The 19,094-nt window shown below is 37.3% G+C and overlaps 1 protein-coding gene and 1 pseudogene across 1 annotated transcript; one reads left to right on the top strand and one right to left on the bottom strand.

Annotated features, from left to right (window-relative positions):
• The first annotated feature begins 596 nt into the window (after window positions 1–596).
• LOC114925583 (uncharacterized) lies at window positions 597–2,088 on the top strand. The gene is made up of 3 exons (XM_029294161.2): window positions 597–1,195; window positions 1,303–1,365; window positions 1,476–2,088. The coding sequence occupies exons 1-3, from the start codon at window positions 1,157–1,159 to the stop codon at window positions 1,716–1,718; spliced, it is 345 nt and encodes a 114-aa protein (XP_029149994.1). The 5' UTR covers window positions 597–1,156; the 3' UTR covers window positions 1,719–2,088.
• Window positions 2,089–2,535: 447 nt separating this feature from the next.
• On the bottom strand, window positions 2,536–9,922 carry LOC112723593 (cysteine-rich receptor-like protein kinase 26; annotated as a pseudogene).
• Between the last annotated feature and the right edge of the window lie 9,172 nt (window positions 9,923–19,094).

The raw sequence follows: 19,094 nt of genomic DNA, 5'->3' as shown, positions 1-19,094 counted from the left end.
AAGTTTGTGTCATGAATAATTTAAGTATTATTTAGTAGTTATTAGTTTATATTTTTTAAATATTAGAGTGTTTAATATAATTTCATGTACTTTAATTTTATTTATTTAGTTAGTAGATTGTGTTTTATGTCAGTGGGCATAGGGTTTTCTTTATTTTAACCTAATATGAGGCTGTAAATATTTCCTAAACTATTGTAGTCGTCATTGAGAAATTAGAGGTGTGAAAAACCACTTTTTTGGTTTTGAAACCATCATATGGACAAGTGAGGTCGAGTGAGTCACTCTCTTGTTGCATCGGAAAATTGGATAGAAGATTGAGTGATTTCCTTCGATTCAATTCTCAAATTATAGTGTTGACAAGTTAAGTAGAGAGAATCCTTTTGTTGTTGCATTAAAAAATTGGATAAAAAGTAGCGTAATTCCCTTTGTATTCAATTTCAATCTATTCTGTTGTTTTCTATTTTAATTTCAATTTATCTTTTTATTCAATTTCAGTGTTTATCTTTTTGTTTATCCTTCGTTTTGTATCAGTGTCTGACTTTGATGTGGTCTTATTCTTAATTTATTTTGATTTGTGTTCTTAGTTGGCGCTCTCAAGTGCAATGCCAAAAGGATTGTCTGCATATTCCAAGCTATTGTTATAACTTAGAAGCGAACTAGTTTAGGCTGGGAAATCAAAATTTGTGATCTTATATTTGTAGTGATGGCAATGAAATAAGAACCTAAATATTTGATGGCAAAATCTGTTTCATTGGTCTGTGGGATTTTCTTGATTAGATTTTCTCTGCTTGTTCACATGTTTTGTTGTTTTACTGTTCTACATTTTTAGTATGGGGTTAGTCCCTTGTTCTTAATTAAGTAGTTGTTGATGTTATCAGTAGAAGATAACTGAATGCTTTTATTGTTGATATACATGATAATGATTTTCTTTTTCACAATATTTCACTGCGGACTTTGGTGTTCAAATGAAACTACCTAGTTAATACTTAGTACAAGTGAATATTATAGTTGTAATCACTAAACTAGTACTTTGAGTAGAGCATAGCCCTAAGATGGAATCACAAAATTGAGCTGCAATATTTTTAACCTAACATGACCTTTTTTTTAATTTTGTATTGATACAGTTTTAGGGAAGGTTAAAGATTTCTTAGGAGTGATGTCAGAAGCAAATAAGCGGCTGGAACTTGATGCGAAGGTTCAAATTTGAGTTCTGATTGAAGTCATATTTTTATTGTTTCACAACCATTTTCTCCCTTTGTTCTCCTATCTATTTTCTTGTTGCTTTGTTTTGAAAATTTTTAGGATCATCCTGAGAGTTACAATATTGAAGAGCTCACTGGAAATGAATCCAAAGTTATTGAAATGGTAATTCATTGTTCAATCCATGTCATATCTTCTATGTATGATTCGTGCTACTGACCTGCAAATAGTTGATTATTGCATTGGGGTTTTTGCTCAATCTTTTTCTTTTTAAGGATTTGATGCTTGGTGTTGCGGATCTTAATACGCTTGAGGCTGTGGCTGCTGCTGAATCAGTAATTTCCAGTTGTCAGCCTGCGATTTCATTGGCCGCTGATGGCAAAGACACAGACACAGATTTAGATGAAAGCAGTACTGAAGATGATAACGAGGATGATGGAATCAGAAGTGGTGATGCTGGAAATGATGGTAGAAAGCCTTCATCTCTTGATGATGAAAAAAAGAAAGGGAAATCATAATTCTGAAAAACAAGCAAGGATAGTTGAGCTCTCCTGAACTCGATGGTGTGTGGTAACTGGTAAGGGGTTATGAGAACTAGATGCATGAGTTGGCATATATTGTTGTATGTACTTACTAAGATGATATCAACAAGAATCAAAATGCATCTGTTACACTAGGGTAGGAATATATTGTTTGATTTTGGCTTATGTTTGAGATCAAACAATAGCAGCCTCCATATGAGTTAATTTAGTGGGAACTCCTCAATGAGCTATGCATGTATTTATGCCCTTAATGGCAGATATGCTCTTGCTGAATTTCAGTGTTTTTAACTTTTAGAGCCATTTTCCATGCAATATGTTAATTTATGCAACCTGTTAATTTTCAAAATAGTCGTGTTTCTACTATAAGTTATAGCAAGTGATGAGTTTAATTTTGATGCATTGACAGTGTAAACATTTTATGCAGTTGTTCATTTTTCGTTTTTTGAATGATAATTTACAAGGTTAATGTGAAAAGTATTATTTTTGCTGATATCGGGTTATATAATTAGATGTAAGTACAAAACTGTTTTACACTGATATCAAAATTAAATTCAGCAATTGATAACAAAATGAATAGTGTAGTAGTTTCAAATAGGTATGAAGTTGCAAACTTAGATAGTCACCAATAAATTTCATGAATGAGGTGATTTCCCTTATGTATTTTTCAGCTTTGTCTGATAAAGTAGTATATTAACCCAAATATATCACCTATATACTATATAGCATAGTTGACATGACATTTTCTAAAATTAAAGGAAATTGTATTTCAATTTTCAAACTTAGTATTTTGAAATTAGCGAGGATATGGATCAATAATTGAGGCTTCATTGACTGATTCTTGTGCTGGTTTTTTTGTCGATGTGTTTGATCCTGTATTCAGCAAAAATGCAGGTTCTGAAGGTACTGCGAGTGTGACCGAATGATTATTAAGCATGAGTAAAACTGTAGCCATGGTTGGTCTATCAGCTTCATTTGCTTGAACACATAGTAAAGCAATGTCGATCAATCTCATTATTTCATTCTGTGAACTATTTCTTAATGTGGTATCTACAAAGTTTGAAATTGTCCCATCCTTCCAATTTCTCCATGCCTGTAAGAATTTTCTCAAATTAGTATCCTTTTATTAATTTGTGCTAACAATTAATCTTCCGAGCCCTTGCTATTAGGTCTGTGTGGTAACTCTTTAGGTACAAATAGATAAGGAAGGCATAATGAGAAAATAGTGATGACTTACAAAGTTCACGAGAGTTTCTGGATTCTCACTCTGACAATTGCCACTGCTTTTCTTGCCACTTACAATCTCAAGAACTAATACACCAAAACTATACACATCCGACTTGATTGAAAATAGTCTATAAATTTGATATTCAGGTGCCATATATCCACTACATAACAAGATAGGTAACATAGTGTCAATTAGTAAGCTTAATGATATTAATACTAAAAGAAAACTAAGTAGATTTTAATATATACTTACTAAGTTCCAACAATTCTATTTGTATTAGAGTGAGTTTGACTTGTAGCAAATAGTTTCGCAGTACCAAAATCTGATATCTTAGGATTCATCTTTTCATCTAAAAGAATATTTGTTGCTTTGAGATCACGATAAATAATACGCAATCGAGAATCCTCATGAAGGTAGACAAGGCCTTGAGCAATACCTCCAATGATTCTGTGGCAGCTTTCCCAATCCAAATTTGCTCTCTTGCTGTGATCTACACATTTATATATTCAAAGCACATGAAATTTAAAATGATCTCATTAAACTTAATTTGAAACCAAAAACAAAAAAAATAGAGGCATTTAAACCTACCAAATATAAAGTAATCAAGACTTTTATTGGGTACAAATTCATAGACGAGTAACCTTTCTCTTCCTTCCAAACAATAACCAAGTAGGATAACTAAATTTCGATGTTGAAGCTTAGCCAGTAACAACACTTCATTCTTAAATTCTAGGTCTCATTGACCAGAACTCCATGCCAACCTTTTTACAGCAATCTCTTGTCCATTAGTGAGAATACCCTAACAAGTAAAAACATACAATATATATAGTCAGAAATTATTTGTCAAGAATATATATATATATATATATATATATATATATATTGTTATTTTTTTATTTTTTTAAATGTAGATTTTGTAGATGACTATTTTCCGTATGCTCAGTTAGAAAATCATCTCTTCAAAATAAGATGCAAGCACACTCAAAAGTGATAATCATATTATTTGACAATATAATAGCAAGTTTTAAGAATACAAAACATAAACAACTTATCATTAAGAAATTCTGTCGTGGCAATTATTATAGTAGTTATGACACTTTAGTAACATTTAAAAATTATAGTTAAAGTTAAAGTCACATTTTTTTTAATTTGAAAAAAAAAGTGTGATCAAATAAAAAATGTGATGTTAAGTTTTGAAACTTTTTTTTGGTGTTTTATCAAACTTTCATGGCCACCACAATCATATCATAGCGATACTATAATTCACCTATCTAATATTACTACTATTACTGACCTTGTAAACAGCCCCAAATCCACCTTGTCCAAGCTTATTAGCATCAGAAAAGTCATTTGTAACGTCTTATATACTCTCCAAGTTAAATTGCAATGACTCAACAATTTCCATATCTTCAGTGTTATCATCCTCTGGTGTTTGACATGGATGACAATTTAAATTAACCGGGTAATTCCCAAAATTGATAAAAAGAAAAAAAGTGAGTCTTTTTATGTTATAAGAATACATTGTACTTTTTTAGTATTAAGCAGCGTTTAGAAGTTGCTTTTTCAAACACAAATTAAAAGAGAGTTAGAGATAAATAATACATAATTTTGTTTGGTAGTTGAAGTATGTATAAAAAGTCTTCTATTTTAAGCGGAATATTTTTTATTTTCTGTCTTATAAAAAAATGAAAATAATGGAGAAGAAAAACCTAGAAAAAACACAAATAAAAATTTGTCCTACATGTTCAAATTGCTATTAAGAATTAAATCAAACATTGAATGAAGCCATAGATCAAATTAAACATTTCAACTCACTTGAATTGCTTTTCCTTTGCTTCCTCTTTCTTAGATACCTGTTGCAGATAAAAATAAACATGAACATAATCACAGCCACTATAGGTACTGTTATAGTGATGACTAGTACTGAAGTGTGGCTTTTTCCTGCAAAATTTCATATATAATCCTTAGTGGGACATAAGATTGACATCAATTTCTTGATTAGATACTTATAATAAAGTTTAATATTTTTTAAAAAATAATAAAAGTGCATTAAGCTACTAGGGTTGATAAAGTGATAAGAAGTTTGGATAGTGTAACAAAGAAATAAAGCAAAGTGAATTTATCTTGATGAACAAGTATTTAACAGCAGAAGAGAAGAGTAAAATTATGCTACCATGATTAAAGTGACTATATATGTATTGTTAAAATTAAAATAATATTTTTTTATATTTTAATAACACTTTTTTTAACAATACTTTCTATACAAAGTGTTATTTAACAATACAGTTTTGCTAAAAAACTAATTAGGAGGATAGCCAACTAGAATCAACTAGTTGAAAAACAAGAAGTCTGTTATAAAAAAAATCTCTCACCATTCTAATTTTTTAAATTTTAAAATTAGAAATATAAATGATTGAATTAAGTTGGCTTAGGTCGTAGATGGCTCCTAAATTTTTTCTTTAACAATAAAAGAATATTATTTTAATTTTAAAAATATTTTTTAAAATACTATAATTAAGGTAGCCAATACAGCATGACATAATAGAACAACTCCTTTGGACATAATGCATTTTATGGACTTTACTTTTTTTATGTTTATTACGGGTAGTAAATACCTCCTGAAGACGGGTTAGTTACAGAGGTGGTAGTGGGCGGCAGAGATGCTAGCGGCAAAGGTGGCATATACGCCGTTGGCCCATAGAATTGATACGATGTCTCAAATCTCATAAAACAACTTGGCCTAACAATCCTACCACCCATGCTATCTTTACAACAATCTTTTGATATTCTTTCAATAGATTGAGCTATGCAGTTATCACAATCTTTTCCAGACAAATCAGGCGTGCACTGAAGAAGACCATAAACATCATCAAAATTGGGAAGACTAAAGTTTCCCACAGCATACTTTAACCGAGAGTCACCAGAAGAAGCTTTTCTTTTCAAGCCATTCAACAAATCGTTCAATTTTGTATTGAACACATTCAAATCAGTGGCATTTTTGTTGCTTTTCTTATAATAAGCCAGTCCATTGTCCATCCGATCGAATATGCTGCGATTCGAGTATCGCAGCATACATAGTTCGTCGTTGTACCACCCGATAGCCACCTTGCGATTTGGACAAACCGCCATGAGATTGGCTCTGGATTGGTTTAGGCAAGTTCGGCACTGCTCCAGCTTAATGTCTCCTCTACATAGTCCAATGGCGTACACTCTGTTTGGGTACTCGCTATATGAGACGTTGTGGAAACCGTAATCAATTTCATTGTTGTTGAGAATATTTGACATAAGAGTGTTGAGGCTGGTATGGTAGGTGCTATTGGTTGTGTAGTTGCCTTCGATGTCTATGGTAAAGCTATGCTCATCACAGAAGTATTGGAACTCCTACGAAGTTACTGAAGCGTGTATTTATTTAAAGTTTGTTCACGACTTCACGGTTCACCTTTACATATTAAAATTTGGTTTTTATACAGGTCTCTCAAAATAGTTGCAGTATTTATTTTATTCTGTTAATTCAAATAACTCAATAAACTTTTTTTAATATTTTACAATAATTTTGATCTTACAGTTAAATATACATTTTATACTTTTCACACATTTTTATTTTTAATATTGGGTTAACAATGGTGTTTTTCTAAATTGTGATCTACTATGGTATTTTTCTAAAATGTGGAATGATTTAATTTACAGAGTACAAACCAGACCGCCCGATTTTTAAGAGATACCGAACTCGGACCTCCCGATTTTTGTACTCGGACTGTCCGATTTGTGTACCCCAAATTTTTAAAATATTTTAAACACAAATCAAACCGATTTGTATGCCTTTCATAATTTAAAAAAAAATACAAAAAATTATCACGATAAAATATAACACTCATCCTACTTCCATATCCAAATTTTTTAAGTGTCTTTTCAAGCTTACATGTTTAAAGGTTAAAAATCACCCTAAATCATTAACCCCCGCTGCCGTCGCATCCCTCTTCTCCCTTTCCTTCCCCTTTTCTCTCTTCCAACTCCAGCAGAGGCACCACCGCCGGCATTGTTTCTCTATTTTCCACATCTCCTACGCCGTTCACCTCTTGTGTTGCCGCTCCCGTCTCTCCCCCTTTGGCTGCTGCAAGCGTCTCTTCCCACTTGCCCGTGTCGCTGCCGCCAGCGTCTTTTTGCCACTGTTGGACAAACCTTTGAACCCGTCACTTGACTGGTTCAGTTCTCGCAACCTTACTCTCTCATCCACTCACACTCACTCTGCGTCTCTGCTTCGCCTCTTACACCTCCTCGCTGCCACTGCCTCATCTCCATTGTACCTCGACATTGCCTCTCACCACTCAGTTTGTGGCCTCGCCTCTTCCTCTGAGACATCGCATCTTGCCGACTCAACGTGTCTCTCTCTGTTGCCGTCAGTCCGTAACGGTCCCACTGCGATGCCCCTCCCTTTTCTAAAATGTAGGATGATTTAATTTACAGAGTACAAATCGGACCGCCTAATTTTTAAGAGATACCGAACTCGGACCGTCCGACTTTTGTACTTGGACTGTCTGATTTGTGTTTAAAAAATTTAAAAAGTTTGGAGTACACAAATTGGACGGTCCAATTTGTGTACTCAAAAATTTTTAAATTTTTTAAACACAAATCGGACCTTTAAACACAAATCGGTGGGTCCGATTTGTGTACCCCAAATTTTTTAAAATATTTTAAACACAAATCGATCGATTTGTATGCCTTCTATAATTTAAAAAAATACAAAACATTATCACGATAAAATATAACAATCATCCTACTTCCATATCCAAATTTTTTAAGTGTCTTTTCTAGTTTAGATGTTTAAAGGTTAAAAATCACCCTAAATCATTAACCCCGCTGCCGCCGCCTCCCTCTTCTCCCCTTCCTTCCCCTTTTCTCTCTTCCAACTCCAGCAGAGGCACCACCATCAGCATTGTTTCTCTATTCTCCAGATCCCCTACGCCGTTCACCTCTTGCGTTGCTGCTCCCGTCTCTCCCCATTTGGCTACTGCAAGCGTCTCTTCCCGCTTGCCCGTGTGGCTGCCACCAGCGTCGTTTTGCCACTGTTGGACAAACCTTTGAACCCGTCACTTGACCGGTTCAGTTCTCGCAACCTTACTCTCTCATCCACTCACACTCACTCTGCGTCTTTGCGTCGCCTCTCAGACCTCCTCGCCGCCACTACCTCGTCTCCACTGTCCCTCGACATTGCCTCTCACCACTCAGTTTGTGGCCTCGCCTCTTCCTCTGAGCCTCCGCGTCTTGCCGACTCGCCGTGCCTCTCTCTGTCGCCGTCAGTCCGTCACGGTCCCACTGCGTTGCCCCTCCCTTTTCTAAAATGTGGGATGATTTAATTTACAGAGTACAAATCATACCGCCTGATTTTTAAGAGATACCGAACTCGGACCGTCCGATTTTTGTACTCAGACAGTCCGATTTGTGTTTAAAAAGTAAAAAAGTTTGGAGTACACAAATCTAACGGTCCAATTTGTGTACTCCAAAATTTTTAAATTTTTTAAACACAAATCGGTGGGTCCAATTTGTGTACCCCAAATTTTTAAAATATTTTAAACACAAATCAAACCGATTTGTATGCCTTCCATAATTTAAAAAAATACAAAAATTATCACGAAAAAATATAATATTCATCCTACTTCTATATCCAAAATTTTTAAGTGTCTTTTCAAGCTTACATGTTTAAGGGTTAAAAATCACCCTAAATCATTAACCCCCGCTGCCGCCGCCTCCCTCTTCTCCCCTTCCTTCCACTTTTCTCTCTTCCAACTCCAGCAGACGCACCACCGCAGGCATTGTTTCTCTGTTCTCCACATCTCCTACGCCGTTCACCTCTTGCGTTGCCGCTCCCGTCTCTCCCCCTTTAGCTGCTGCAAGCGTCTCTTCCCGCTTGCCCGTGTCGCTGCCGCCAACGTCTTTTTGCCACTGTTGGACAAACCTTTGAACCCGTCACTTGACCGGTTTAGTTCTGGCAACCTTACTCTCGCATCCACTCACACTCACTCTGCGTCTCTGCTTCGCATCTTAGACCTCCTCGCCGCCACTGCCTCGTCTCCACTATCCCTCGACATCGCCTCTCACCACTCGGTTTGTGGCCTCGCCTCTTCCTCTGAGCCTCCTCGTCTTTCCGACTCGTCGTGCCTCTCTCTGTCGCCGTTAGTCTGTCACGGTCCCGCTGCGTTGCCCCTCCCTTTTCTAAAATGTCGGATGATTTAACTTACAGAGTACAAATCAGACCGCCTGATTTTTAAGAGATACCAAATTCAGACCGTCCGATTTTTTATCTCGGACTGTCCGATTTGTGTTTAAAAAGTAAAAGAGTTTGGAGTACACAAATCTGACGGTCGAATTTGTGTACTCCAAATTTTTTAAACACAAGTCGGTGGGTCTGATTTGTGCACCCCAAATTTTTAAAATATTTTAAACACAAATCAAACGGACTTGTATGCCTTCCATAATTTAAAAAAATACAAAAAATTATCACGATAAAATATAACATTCATTCTACTTCCATATCCAAATTTTTTAAGTGTCTTTTCAAGCTTACATGTTTAAAGTTTTAAAATCACCCTAAATCATTAACCCCCGCTGTCGCCGCCTCCCTCTTCTCCGCTTCCTTCCCCTTTTCTCTCTTCCAACTCTAGCAGAGGCACCACCGCAGGCATTGTTTCTCTGTTCTCCAGATCTCCTACGCCGTTCACCTCTTGCGTCGCCACTCCCGTCTCTCCCCCTTTGGCTGCTGCAAGCGTCTCTTCCCGCTTGCCCGTGTCACTGCCGTCAGCGTCTTTTTCCCACTGTTGGACAAACCTTTGAACCCGTCACTTGACCGGTTCAGTTCTCGCAACCTTACTCTCTCATCCACTCAAACTCACTCTGCGTCTCTGCTTCGCCTATCAGACCTCCTCGCCGCCACTACCTCATCTCCACTGTCCCTCGACATCGCCTCTCACCACTCGGTTTGTGGCCTTGCCTCTTCCTCTGAGCCTCCGTGTCTTGTCGACTCGCCGTGCCTCTCTCTGTCGCCGTTAGTCCGTCACGGTTCCGCTGCGTTGCCCCTCACTTTTCTAAAATGTGGGACGATTTAATTTACGGAGTACAAATCGGACCGCCAAATTTTTAAGAGATACCAAACTCGGACCGTCCGATTTTTGTACTTGGACTGTCCGATTTGTGTTTAAAAAATTAAAAACGTTTGGAGTACACAAATCGGATGGTCCAATTTGTGTACTCTAAAATTTTTAAATTTTTTAAACACAAATAGGTGGGTCCGATTTGTGTACCCAAATTTTTAAAATATTTTAAACACAAATCAAACCGATTTGTATGCCTTCCATAATTTAAAAAAATACAAAAAATTATCACGATAAAATATAACACTCATTCTACTTCCATATCCAAATTTTTTAAGTGTCTTTTCAAGCTTACATGTTTAAGGGTTAAAAATCACCCTAAATCATTAACCCCCGCTGCCGCCGCCTCCCTCTTCTCCCCTTCCTTCCCCTTTTCTCTCTTCCAACTCCAGCAGAGGCACCACCGCCGGCATTGTTTCTCTGTTCTCCACATCTCCTACGCCGTTCACCTCTTGCGTTGCCGCTCCCGTCTCTCCCCCTTTGGCTGCTGCAAGCGTCTCTTCCCGCTTGTCCGTTGATAAACCACTATTTTATGGTTTATCTTGTGCTCAATTGAGTGGATTTTATCAACTCTTTACCCACTTATTCATAATATTTGCATAGTTTTATATTTCCTTCCTGATTTTGTACTATGATTGAAAACGTGCTTCTTTGATCTTATATTTGCTTATTATTAATCCTCTCTTATTACCATTAGATGCCTTGATATGTGTGTTAAGTGTTCTCAGAGATTACAGGGCAAGAATGGCTCAGAGGATGGAACGGAAGCATGCAAAAGTGGAAGGAATACAAGAAGTTGGAGAAATTGCTAAGCTGTTCAGCCTGACCTCTTTGCACTCAAACGGCTATAACTTTAGCTACAGAGGTCTAAACGATGCGGTTTTAGTTGCGTTGGAAAGCTAACATCCGGGGCTTCAATTTGATATATAATTTGCCATAGCTGCCCCGACGCCAGACGACGCGAACGCGTGGGTCACGCGGACGCATGACCTGGCAGGAACACAACCCGCGCGGCCGCGTGAGCCATGCGGCCGCGTCACTTTTCCGCGACCTGTACGTACCAGAATACACTGGGGGCGATTTTTGGGCTGTTTTTAACCCAGTTTGCGGCCCAGAAAACACATATTAGAGGCTATAAAGTGGGGGAATCCATTCATTCATGAAGAGGCTCTCACATTCACAATTTTAGGAGTAGGTGTAGTTTTTAGAGAGAGAGGCTCTCTCCTCTCTCTTAGGATTAGGATTTAGGATTTCTCTTGATTTTAGGAGTGACTCTCAATCCCAGGTTCAACGTTCTTTTACTTTATATTCCTCTTTTCACTTTCAGATGCTTCAATGCTTGTATTAGATATGTTGCCTATTTGGCTTATGCTACATTCATGTTATGATTTTCTTAATTAATATTAATTGAGGTAATTCAGATTTAAGATTGCTTTGCTCTGTTTAAGATTGCTTTCAATTTAACTTAGATATTTTTCTCCCTTTTGGCCTTGGTTAAATAATTGGTGATTCTTGAGTTATCAAACTCATTGTTGATTGAGAATTGGAATTCTTCAAGAATTAATTCATCCACTTAACTTACCTTCATAGTTAGAGGTTAATAAAGTGGGAGAAAAATCCAATTCTCATTACAATTGATAAGGATAACTGGGATAGGACCTCCAGTCTTCATACCTTGCCAAGAGTTTATTTTACAGTTATTTATTAATTTTTATTGCTTGAAAATATACCTGTGCACATTGCCCAAACTCCACATTTTTCAAAACCCAAATTTACAATCTCCATAACCAATAATAAGAACATACCTCCCTGCAATTCCTTGAGAAGACGACCCGAGGTTTGAATACTCGGTTATCAATTTCAAAGGGGTTTGTTACTTGTGACAACCAAAACATTTGTATGAAAGGACTTTTGAAGGTTTAGAAACTATACTTGCAACGAGGATTTATCCGCAAATTTCTAGACCACGCAAAAGTTCTCTCATCAAAATGGCGCCGTTGCCGGGGAATTGCAAACGTGTGCCTTATTATTGGTTATTGTAAATATTTGCTTTTTGATTTGTTTTTATTTTTATTTTTATTTTTTCACTTTTTCGTAAATTAAGAGGTTATTGATTTTTATTTTAAAATTTTATCTTATTTTATCTTATTTCAAATTTCAAATTTCAAAAATTCAAATTTCAAAAGTTAATTTTCAAATTCAAAATTTAAATAACCTTTTAATTTCAATTTGTTTTTATTTTTGTTTTTAATTTTTTTATTTGCTATCATGAACTCTCACCCCTTTGGCTATGAGTCTGGTTACAATAATGTTGCAGGAAAAAGAAATTACAATGAGAACAGGCATCAAGGTTGGAACAATCAAAGATGGGAAGAGCCACAAGGACTTGATCAATCCTCATGGCAACAACCACCTCCAATGGACTATCAACAACCACCACCATATGCCTATGAACCCTTTCCTCAACATAACTTTGGACCACCAAACTCACAAGCCCCTTTCCGCCATTCACCTCCATATGACCCTAACCCTCAACCACCATACCAACCACCTTATGAGCCATATGAACCATATATAGAACCACCTCAATTCCAACCCAATTACTCCCAAGAACCACCACTTCAATATTCATCATCTCCATATCCATCAATCCAAGAGCACTATGATCCTACTTATGAAAGCCGAGTACATCAAGAGACAAAGAATCGTTTCAAGGAAACAGTGGAGCGATTTCAGGCAACCATTCAACAACTGGAGCAAGTAGTAATTCAATGGGTTTCTAGGTGCTCAAATATACAAGGATCAGCCACAGCTCCATGTGGACAGTCTACTGAAGAGCGTAGCATGACGGAGATACAAGTAGAAGACGCTGTCATTGTTCAAGAAGAAGAAGAAGTGGTTGAAGACTTAGGAGATGCAAAACCTCCATGGGAAAGTCAAGACATAGAGCCTCCTTCCAAAACAGTTGAAATTGATGCTGAGGAGGGTGTACAACCTCCAAAGCATATCATAGTTGAAGACTTGGAAGAGGTTGATCAAGAGATGGAGATTCAAGAAGAAGAAGCACAACCTACCATGCCCTTGGAAAGCAATGAAGAGGAGATTGAATTGAAAGAGAGCTACCAAGAGGAAGAGGTTGAAATTGAAGAAGCTTGCAAAGAGGTGGTAATTATCAGAGAGGAGCACAAGAGAGTGGAGCTTGCAATTTCATTAAAAATACCTCCCCCTAAGTTGCCATCATCCTTCACAACATTCAAGTGGGTAAAATTCATATCCCTTAGCTTTCTAATCCCACTTGAATATGGGCTACTGGAGACGGATGGTCAACTTAGAGCTCTTTGTGGCATCAAGAGTAAGAAGAAGATGGTCAGTGGTAAGAATTGTCCTGCAAGGTTCATCATGGTTGAAAGCTTTAAGTTTAAACGCAAAGGTTGGTATAAAGCTCAACTGAATGGGTCTAGGAAGCTGTTTGGTCGCTGCAGTGAGAATTCAGGTCACCTTTCACCCGGTTGAAAAAATGCAGATCGAGACAAAAACGGGTGTAAAAGTAAAGTTTGGGATCTTAGAATCTGTTCTGGCATTTGTCACCCCGGGAGCCTAAGAATCTGTTTGAAGCTTCTTAAGGGCTTTACATGCTTAGTTTGGGATCCCGGAGGACACTGGAATCACAAACATTGGTGGAGATTCCTGGATGAGTTCAAGCACAAGCCACCATAACAGGAAGCTCACCAAATGTACTTAAGGACTTTAACTAAAAGTGCTAGGTGGGAGACAACCCACCATGGTACGATCGTTCATTTTTCATTTTTATTTAGTTTTATTTGTTTTCTAGTTTTATTTTATTTTATTATATTGAACCTGGAGTTTTGCGTCACATTCATATTAACACTGCATTCTTCATTTTTCAAAAAAAAAAAGGATTTACGCACGCGACGCGGCAGCGTCGCTGACGCGTCCGCGTCATATGTGCGTTAGGAGGAAAAGAAATTGATCAGAGAGTTACGCAAGAGCAGGGCTGGAGGCGTGCCAAGGGCACAAATCGTCCCACGTGACCGCATCGCTGATGCGGCCGCGTCATTTGCAAAATGGCTTCCCCACACGTCCGCGTCACCCACGCGACCGCGTGGCCCTGGATTTCGACGTAACAAGGTGTATGGCCGAAAGTTGAGCTGGAATTGGGCTGGACTCGTGCTGGAAGCCCAAGCCCTACCACGCGACCGCGTGCCCCACGCGACCGCGTACCCCACGCGGCCGCGTCATTTTAAGAAAAAGGCCACCCGCGCGATCGCGTCGACCACGCAACCGCGTCACCCACGCAACCGCGTCGCCAGCGTCGCACAACCTCTCCAGATTAGTGCCAATTTTCTTATCTTTTCTTCTCCGAATCCTTATTCTTCTTATCTTTTCTTATTTCTTTCTTCTTCCTTTCTTATTTTCTCTCACTTCCATTCTATTTTATTTAATTTATTTGCATACTTTCATTCATTGCATTTTTTTTATTTTGTGCATATTTTTATTTTCTTTTCTAAATTTGTTATTTTGGTGTTAAAAATTTAATTGGAAAATTATTTTCTTGTAAATTATTATGAAATTGTTTGACAATTATATATTACTTTTTGAAGGGTTGCTTGCATGTTCAATTTAATACTTTCAATAGCTTATTTACCATACATGCTATGTGTTTGTGAAAAAGCCCATATGGCATTATGCACTTCTCTATTATACTTTCTACTATTCAATGCTTGCTTTTCATAAACTCCCTTTACTATTTTATTAATTGAATATAATTGTCAATACAAACATGGTGATTTATTACAAGTGATGCTTGGTCTATGCTACTAATGCCCTTTGCCGGCATGCCAATAAACACCTTGCATTCACTTGTCCTTATATGCACTAGCTATTTTCAATTGATGGCTTTTCACATGTACTCGCGAGCATGTGTTAATGTCAATTACATCCTAATGTGCATCCATCACCACTCTTCCGTTCTCTTCCTTGCTATATATCTATTTGAATTTAATTTACTTTCTCTTCCCTTCTTCAGGATGGCCACCAAGGAAGGAAAGGAGAAAGCTACTCCCAAATCGCCGGCAAGGAAAGGAACAAAAAGAGCTCAGCTGAGAAACCACAACCCCCATCCACTTGCACATCTCAACATGCACCGAGGATGGTGTAATCTTTAAGTGTGGGGAGGTCGATACCGATCTCCATGGGTTAGTTATTTCTTGACTCAACACCAAAAATTTTTTATCTTATTTGTTTGTTCATTGTTGCATTTGCATAATTGATTGCATATTTGTTTGATTTTTTGCATATTTTACCACTTGGTTGAAGTAATATTTTCTTTTCCAAGAAACCTTTTAAAGTATTTCACTAATTTGAATAAAATTTTTTGTTACACTTGTTTGAAGAAATATTATATTGGAACATGGTTTAGAGCTCGAACACACAAAATCTGTGAGATTTTTGAGCCTATTTAATTGGTTGCATTTTATCAACCAATAATTTATTTTTGATGTGTGTTTTTCTCTCTAATATTGTGATCTTTGTCTTGCTTAATTCTATATTTTCATTATTTGATGTATACATGCACTTACATGATTGAGGCCTTTGTTTCACTGAGCTCACATACCCATATGGCCTTACCTTTCATTATCCCTTGCAAACCAATTTTGAGCCCATTATACCCATTTGTTCTTTATTTTAGCACATCATCAACTCTAAGCGAAAAACAATAATGTCCTTAATTTGAATCCTTGGTTAGCTTAGACTAGTGAAAGTGCTTATGATTTAAGTGTGGGAAAATTGTGTTTGGAAACATTTGGTTTGAGAATTGAGTATGTTAGAAATTTCTGAAAATGTGAAAGAAATGTTTAGGACATGTTTATGCATTCAATAATTTAATCATATGCATTGAGAAAAAAAAAGAAAAATAATATAAAAAAAGAGAGAAAAATAAAAGAAAAAAGAAAAGAAAAGAAAAGAAAAAGAGCAAATAAAAGGGGACAAAATGCCCCAAAGTGAGTGGTGAAAGCAATGCATACGAGTTATACTTGAAATTAGAATGTATGAATATGTGGAAAACATAGTTAATGGATGGTTAGATGTTGTATTATGATTACATGGATTGTCTAAGTTAGGTGGAAAAGTTTAAGTTAATTAAGGATTAAGATTTTTAGTCCACTTGGCCAAATACAATCCTACCTTGACCCTAACCCCATTCCAACCCTTAAAAGACCTCTTGATATGTGTATTTATGCATTAAATTTTTGTTGATTGTTAGATGAAGAGCAAGCCTTAGAAAGCAAGGTTAGTAGAGAATTGAGAGAGTCGAACCTTAAACACTTGAATGATTAGAGCGTATACACTTCCAATGAGGGTTCGATGCTCGATTCTTTGTTCCCGGCTTTCATGAGCTATTTTCTTCTGCAAGTTTACTTTTACTTCATTTTTATGATGTGAATCAGTGAAATCCAGTTCATATATGTTCTTGAAAGATTTATTTATTTTTAACCAAGTAGGTAGAAACATTCTGCATGTAGTTGCATTCATATAGATAGGGTTGCATTTCATATTAATCTACCATTCCTCTTCATCTTTATAGTTTCTCTTGAGCTTAGCATGAGGACATGCTAGTGTTTAAGTGTGGGGAGGTTGATAAACCACCATTTTATGGTTTATCTTGTGCTCAATTGAGTGGATTTTATCAACTCTTTACCCACTTATTCATAATATTTGCATAGTTTTATATTTCCTTCCTGATTTTGTACTATGATTGAAAACGTGCTTCTTTGATCTTATATTTGCTTATTATTAATCCTCTCTTATTACCATTAGATGCCTTGATATGTGTGTTAAGTGATCTCAAAGATTACAGGGCAGGAATGGCTCAAAGGATGGAAAGGAAGCATGCAAAAGTGGAAGGAATACAATAAGTTGGAGAAATTGCTAAGCTGTCCAGCCTGACCTCTTTGCACTCAAATGGCTATAACTTTAGCTACAGAGATCCAAATGACGCGGTTCTAGTTGCGTTGGAAAGCTAACATCCGGGGCTTCGATTTGATATATAATTTACCATAGCTGCCCCGACGCCAGGCGACGCGAACGCGTGGGTCACGCGGACGCGTGACCTGGCAGGAACACAACCCGCGCGGCCGCGTGAGCCATGCGGCCGCGTCACTTTTCCGCGACCTGTACGTACCAGAATACGCTGGGGGCGATTTCTGAGCTGTTTTTAACCTAGTTTGCGGCCCAGAAAATACAGATTAGAGGCTATAAAGTGGGGGAATCCATTCATTCATGAAGAGGCTCTCACATTCACAATTTTAGGAGTAGATGTAGTTTTTAGAGAGAGAGGCTCTCTCCTCTCTCTTAGGATTAGGATTTAGGATTTCTCTTAGTTTTAGGAGTGACTCTCAATCCCAGGTTCAACATTCTTTTACTTTATATTCCACTTTTTACTTTCAGATGCTTCAATGCTTGTATTAGATATGTTGCCTATTTGGCTTATGCTACATTCATGTTATGATTTTCTTAATTAATATTATTTGAGGTAATTCAGATTTAAGATTGCTTTGCTCTGTTTAAGATTGCTTTCAATTTAATTTAGATATTTTTCTCCCTTTTGGCCTTGGTTAAATAATTGGTGACTCTTGAGTTATCAAACTCATTGTTGATTGAGAATTGGAATTCTTCAAGAATTAATTCATCCACTTAACTTACCTTCATAGTTAGAGGTTAATAAAGTGGGAGAAAAATCCAATTCTCATTACAATTGATAAGGATAACTGGGATAGGACCTCCAGTCTTCATACCTTACCAAGAGTTTATTTTACAGTTATTTATTAATTTTTATTGCTTGAAAATATACCTGTGCACATTGCCCAAACTCCAAATTTCTCAAAACCCCAAATTTACAATCTCCATAACCAATAATAAGAACATACCTCCCTGCAATTCCTTGAGAAGACGACCCGATGTTTGAATACTCGGTTATCAATTTTAAAGGGGTTTGTTACTTGTGACAACCAAAACGTTTGTATGAAAGGACTTTTGAAGGTTTAGAAACTATACTTGCAACGAGGATTTATCCGCAAATTTCTAGACCACGGAAAAGTTCTCTCATCACCCGTGTCGCTGCCGCCAGTGTCTTTTTGCCACTGTTGGACAAACCTTTGAACCCGTCACTTGACCGGTTCAATTCTCGCAACCTTACTCTCGCATCCACTCACACTCACTCTGCATCTCTGCTTCGCCTCTCAGACCTCCTCGCTGCCACTGCCTCGTCTCCACTATCCCTCGACATCGCCTCTCACCACTCGGTTTGTGGCCTCGCCTCTTCCTCTGAGCCTCCGCGTCTTGCCGACTCACCGTGCCTCTCTCTATCGCTGTTAGTCGGTCACGGTCCCGCTGCGTTGCCCCTCCCTTTTCTAAAATGTCGGATGATTTAATTTACAGAGTACAAATCAGACCGCCTGATTTTTAAGAGATACCGAACTCGGACCGTCCGATTTTTTATCTCGAACTGTCCGATTTGTGTTTAAAAAGTAAAAAGGTTTGGAGTACACAAATCTGACGGTCGAATTTGTGTACTCCAAATTTTTTAAATTTTTAAAAACACAAATCGGTGGGTCCGATTTGTGTACCCCAAATTTTTAAAATATTTTAAAAACAAATCAAACCGATTTGTATGCCTTCCATAATTTATAAAAATTTAAAAAATTATCACGATAAAATATAACATTCATCCTACTTCCATATCCAAATTTTTTAAGTGTCTTTTCAAGCTTACATGTTTAAAGGTTAAAAATCACCATAAATCATTAACCGCCGCTGCCGCCGCCTCCCTCTTCTCCCCTTCCTTCCCCTTTTCTCTCTTCCAACTCCAGCAGAGGCACCACCGCCGGCATTGTTTCCCTGTTCTCCACATCTCCTACGCCGTTCACCTCTTGTGTCACCGCTCCCGTCTCTCTCCTTTGG

The sequence above is a fragment of the Arachis hypogaea genome, chromosome 2, assembly GCF_003086295.3.
Source record: "Arachis hypogaea cultivar Tifrunner chromosome 2, arahy.Tifrunner.gnm2.J5K5, whole genome shotgun sequence".
In the NCBI taxonomy this organism is placed as follows: Eukaryota; Viridiplantae; Streptophyta; class Magnoliopsida; order Fabales; family Fabaceae; genus Arachis; species Arachis hypogaea.
The sequence above is the reverse complement of the archived record's forward strand: the minus strand, read 5'-3'. Positions and strand labels throughout refer to the sequence as shown.

Bases quoted from the DNA above. Each gene is read 5' to 3' on its own strand.
- LOC114925583 (XM_029294161.2), top strand. From the start codon at position 1,157: ATGTCAGAAGCAAATAAGCGGCTGGAACTTGATGCGAAG. The intron at 1,196-1,302 runs GTTCAAATTTGA...GAAAATTTTTAG, and splicing joins GGCTGGAACTTGATGCGAAG to GATCATCCTGAGAGTTACAA. The intron at 1,366-1,475 runs GTAATTCATTGT...TTTCTTTTTAAG, and splicing joins AATCCAAAGTTATTGAAATG to GATTTGATGCTTGGTGTTGC.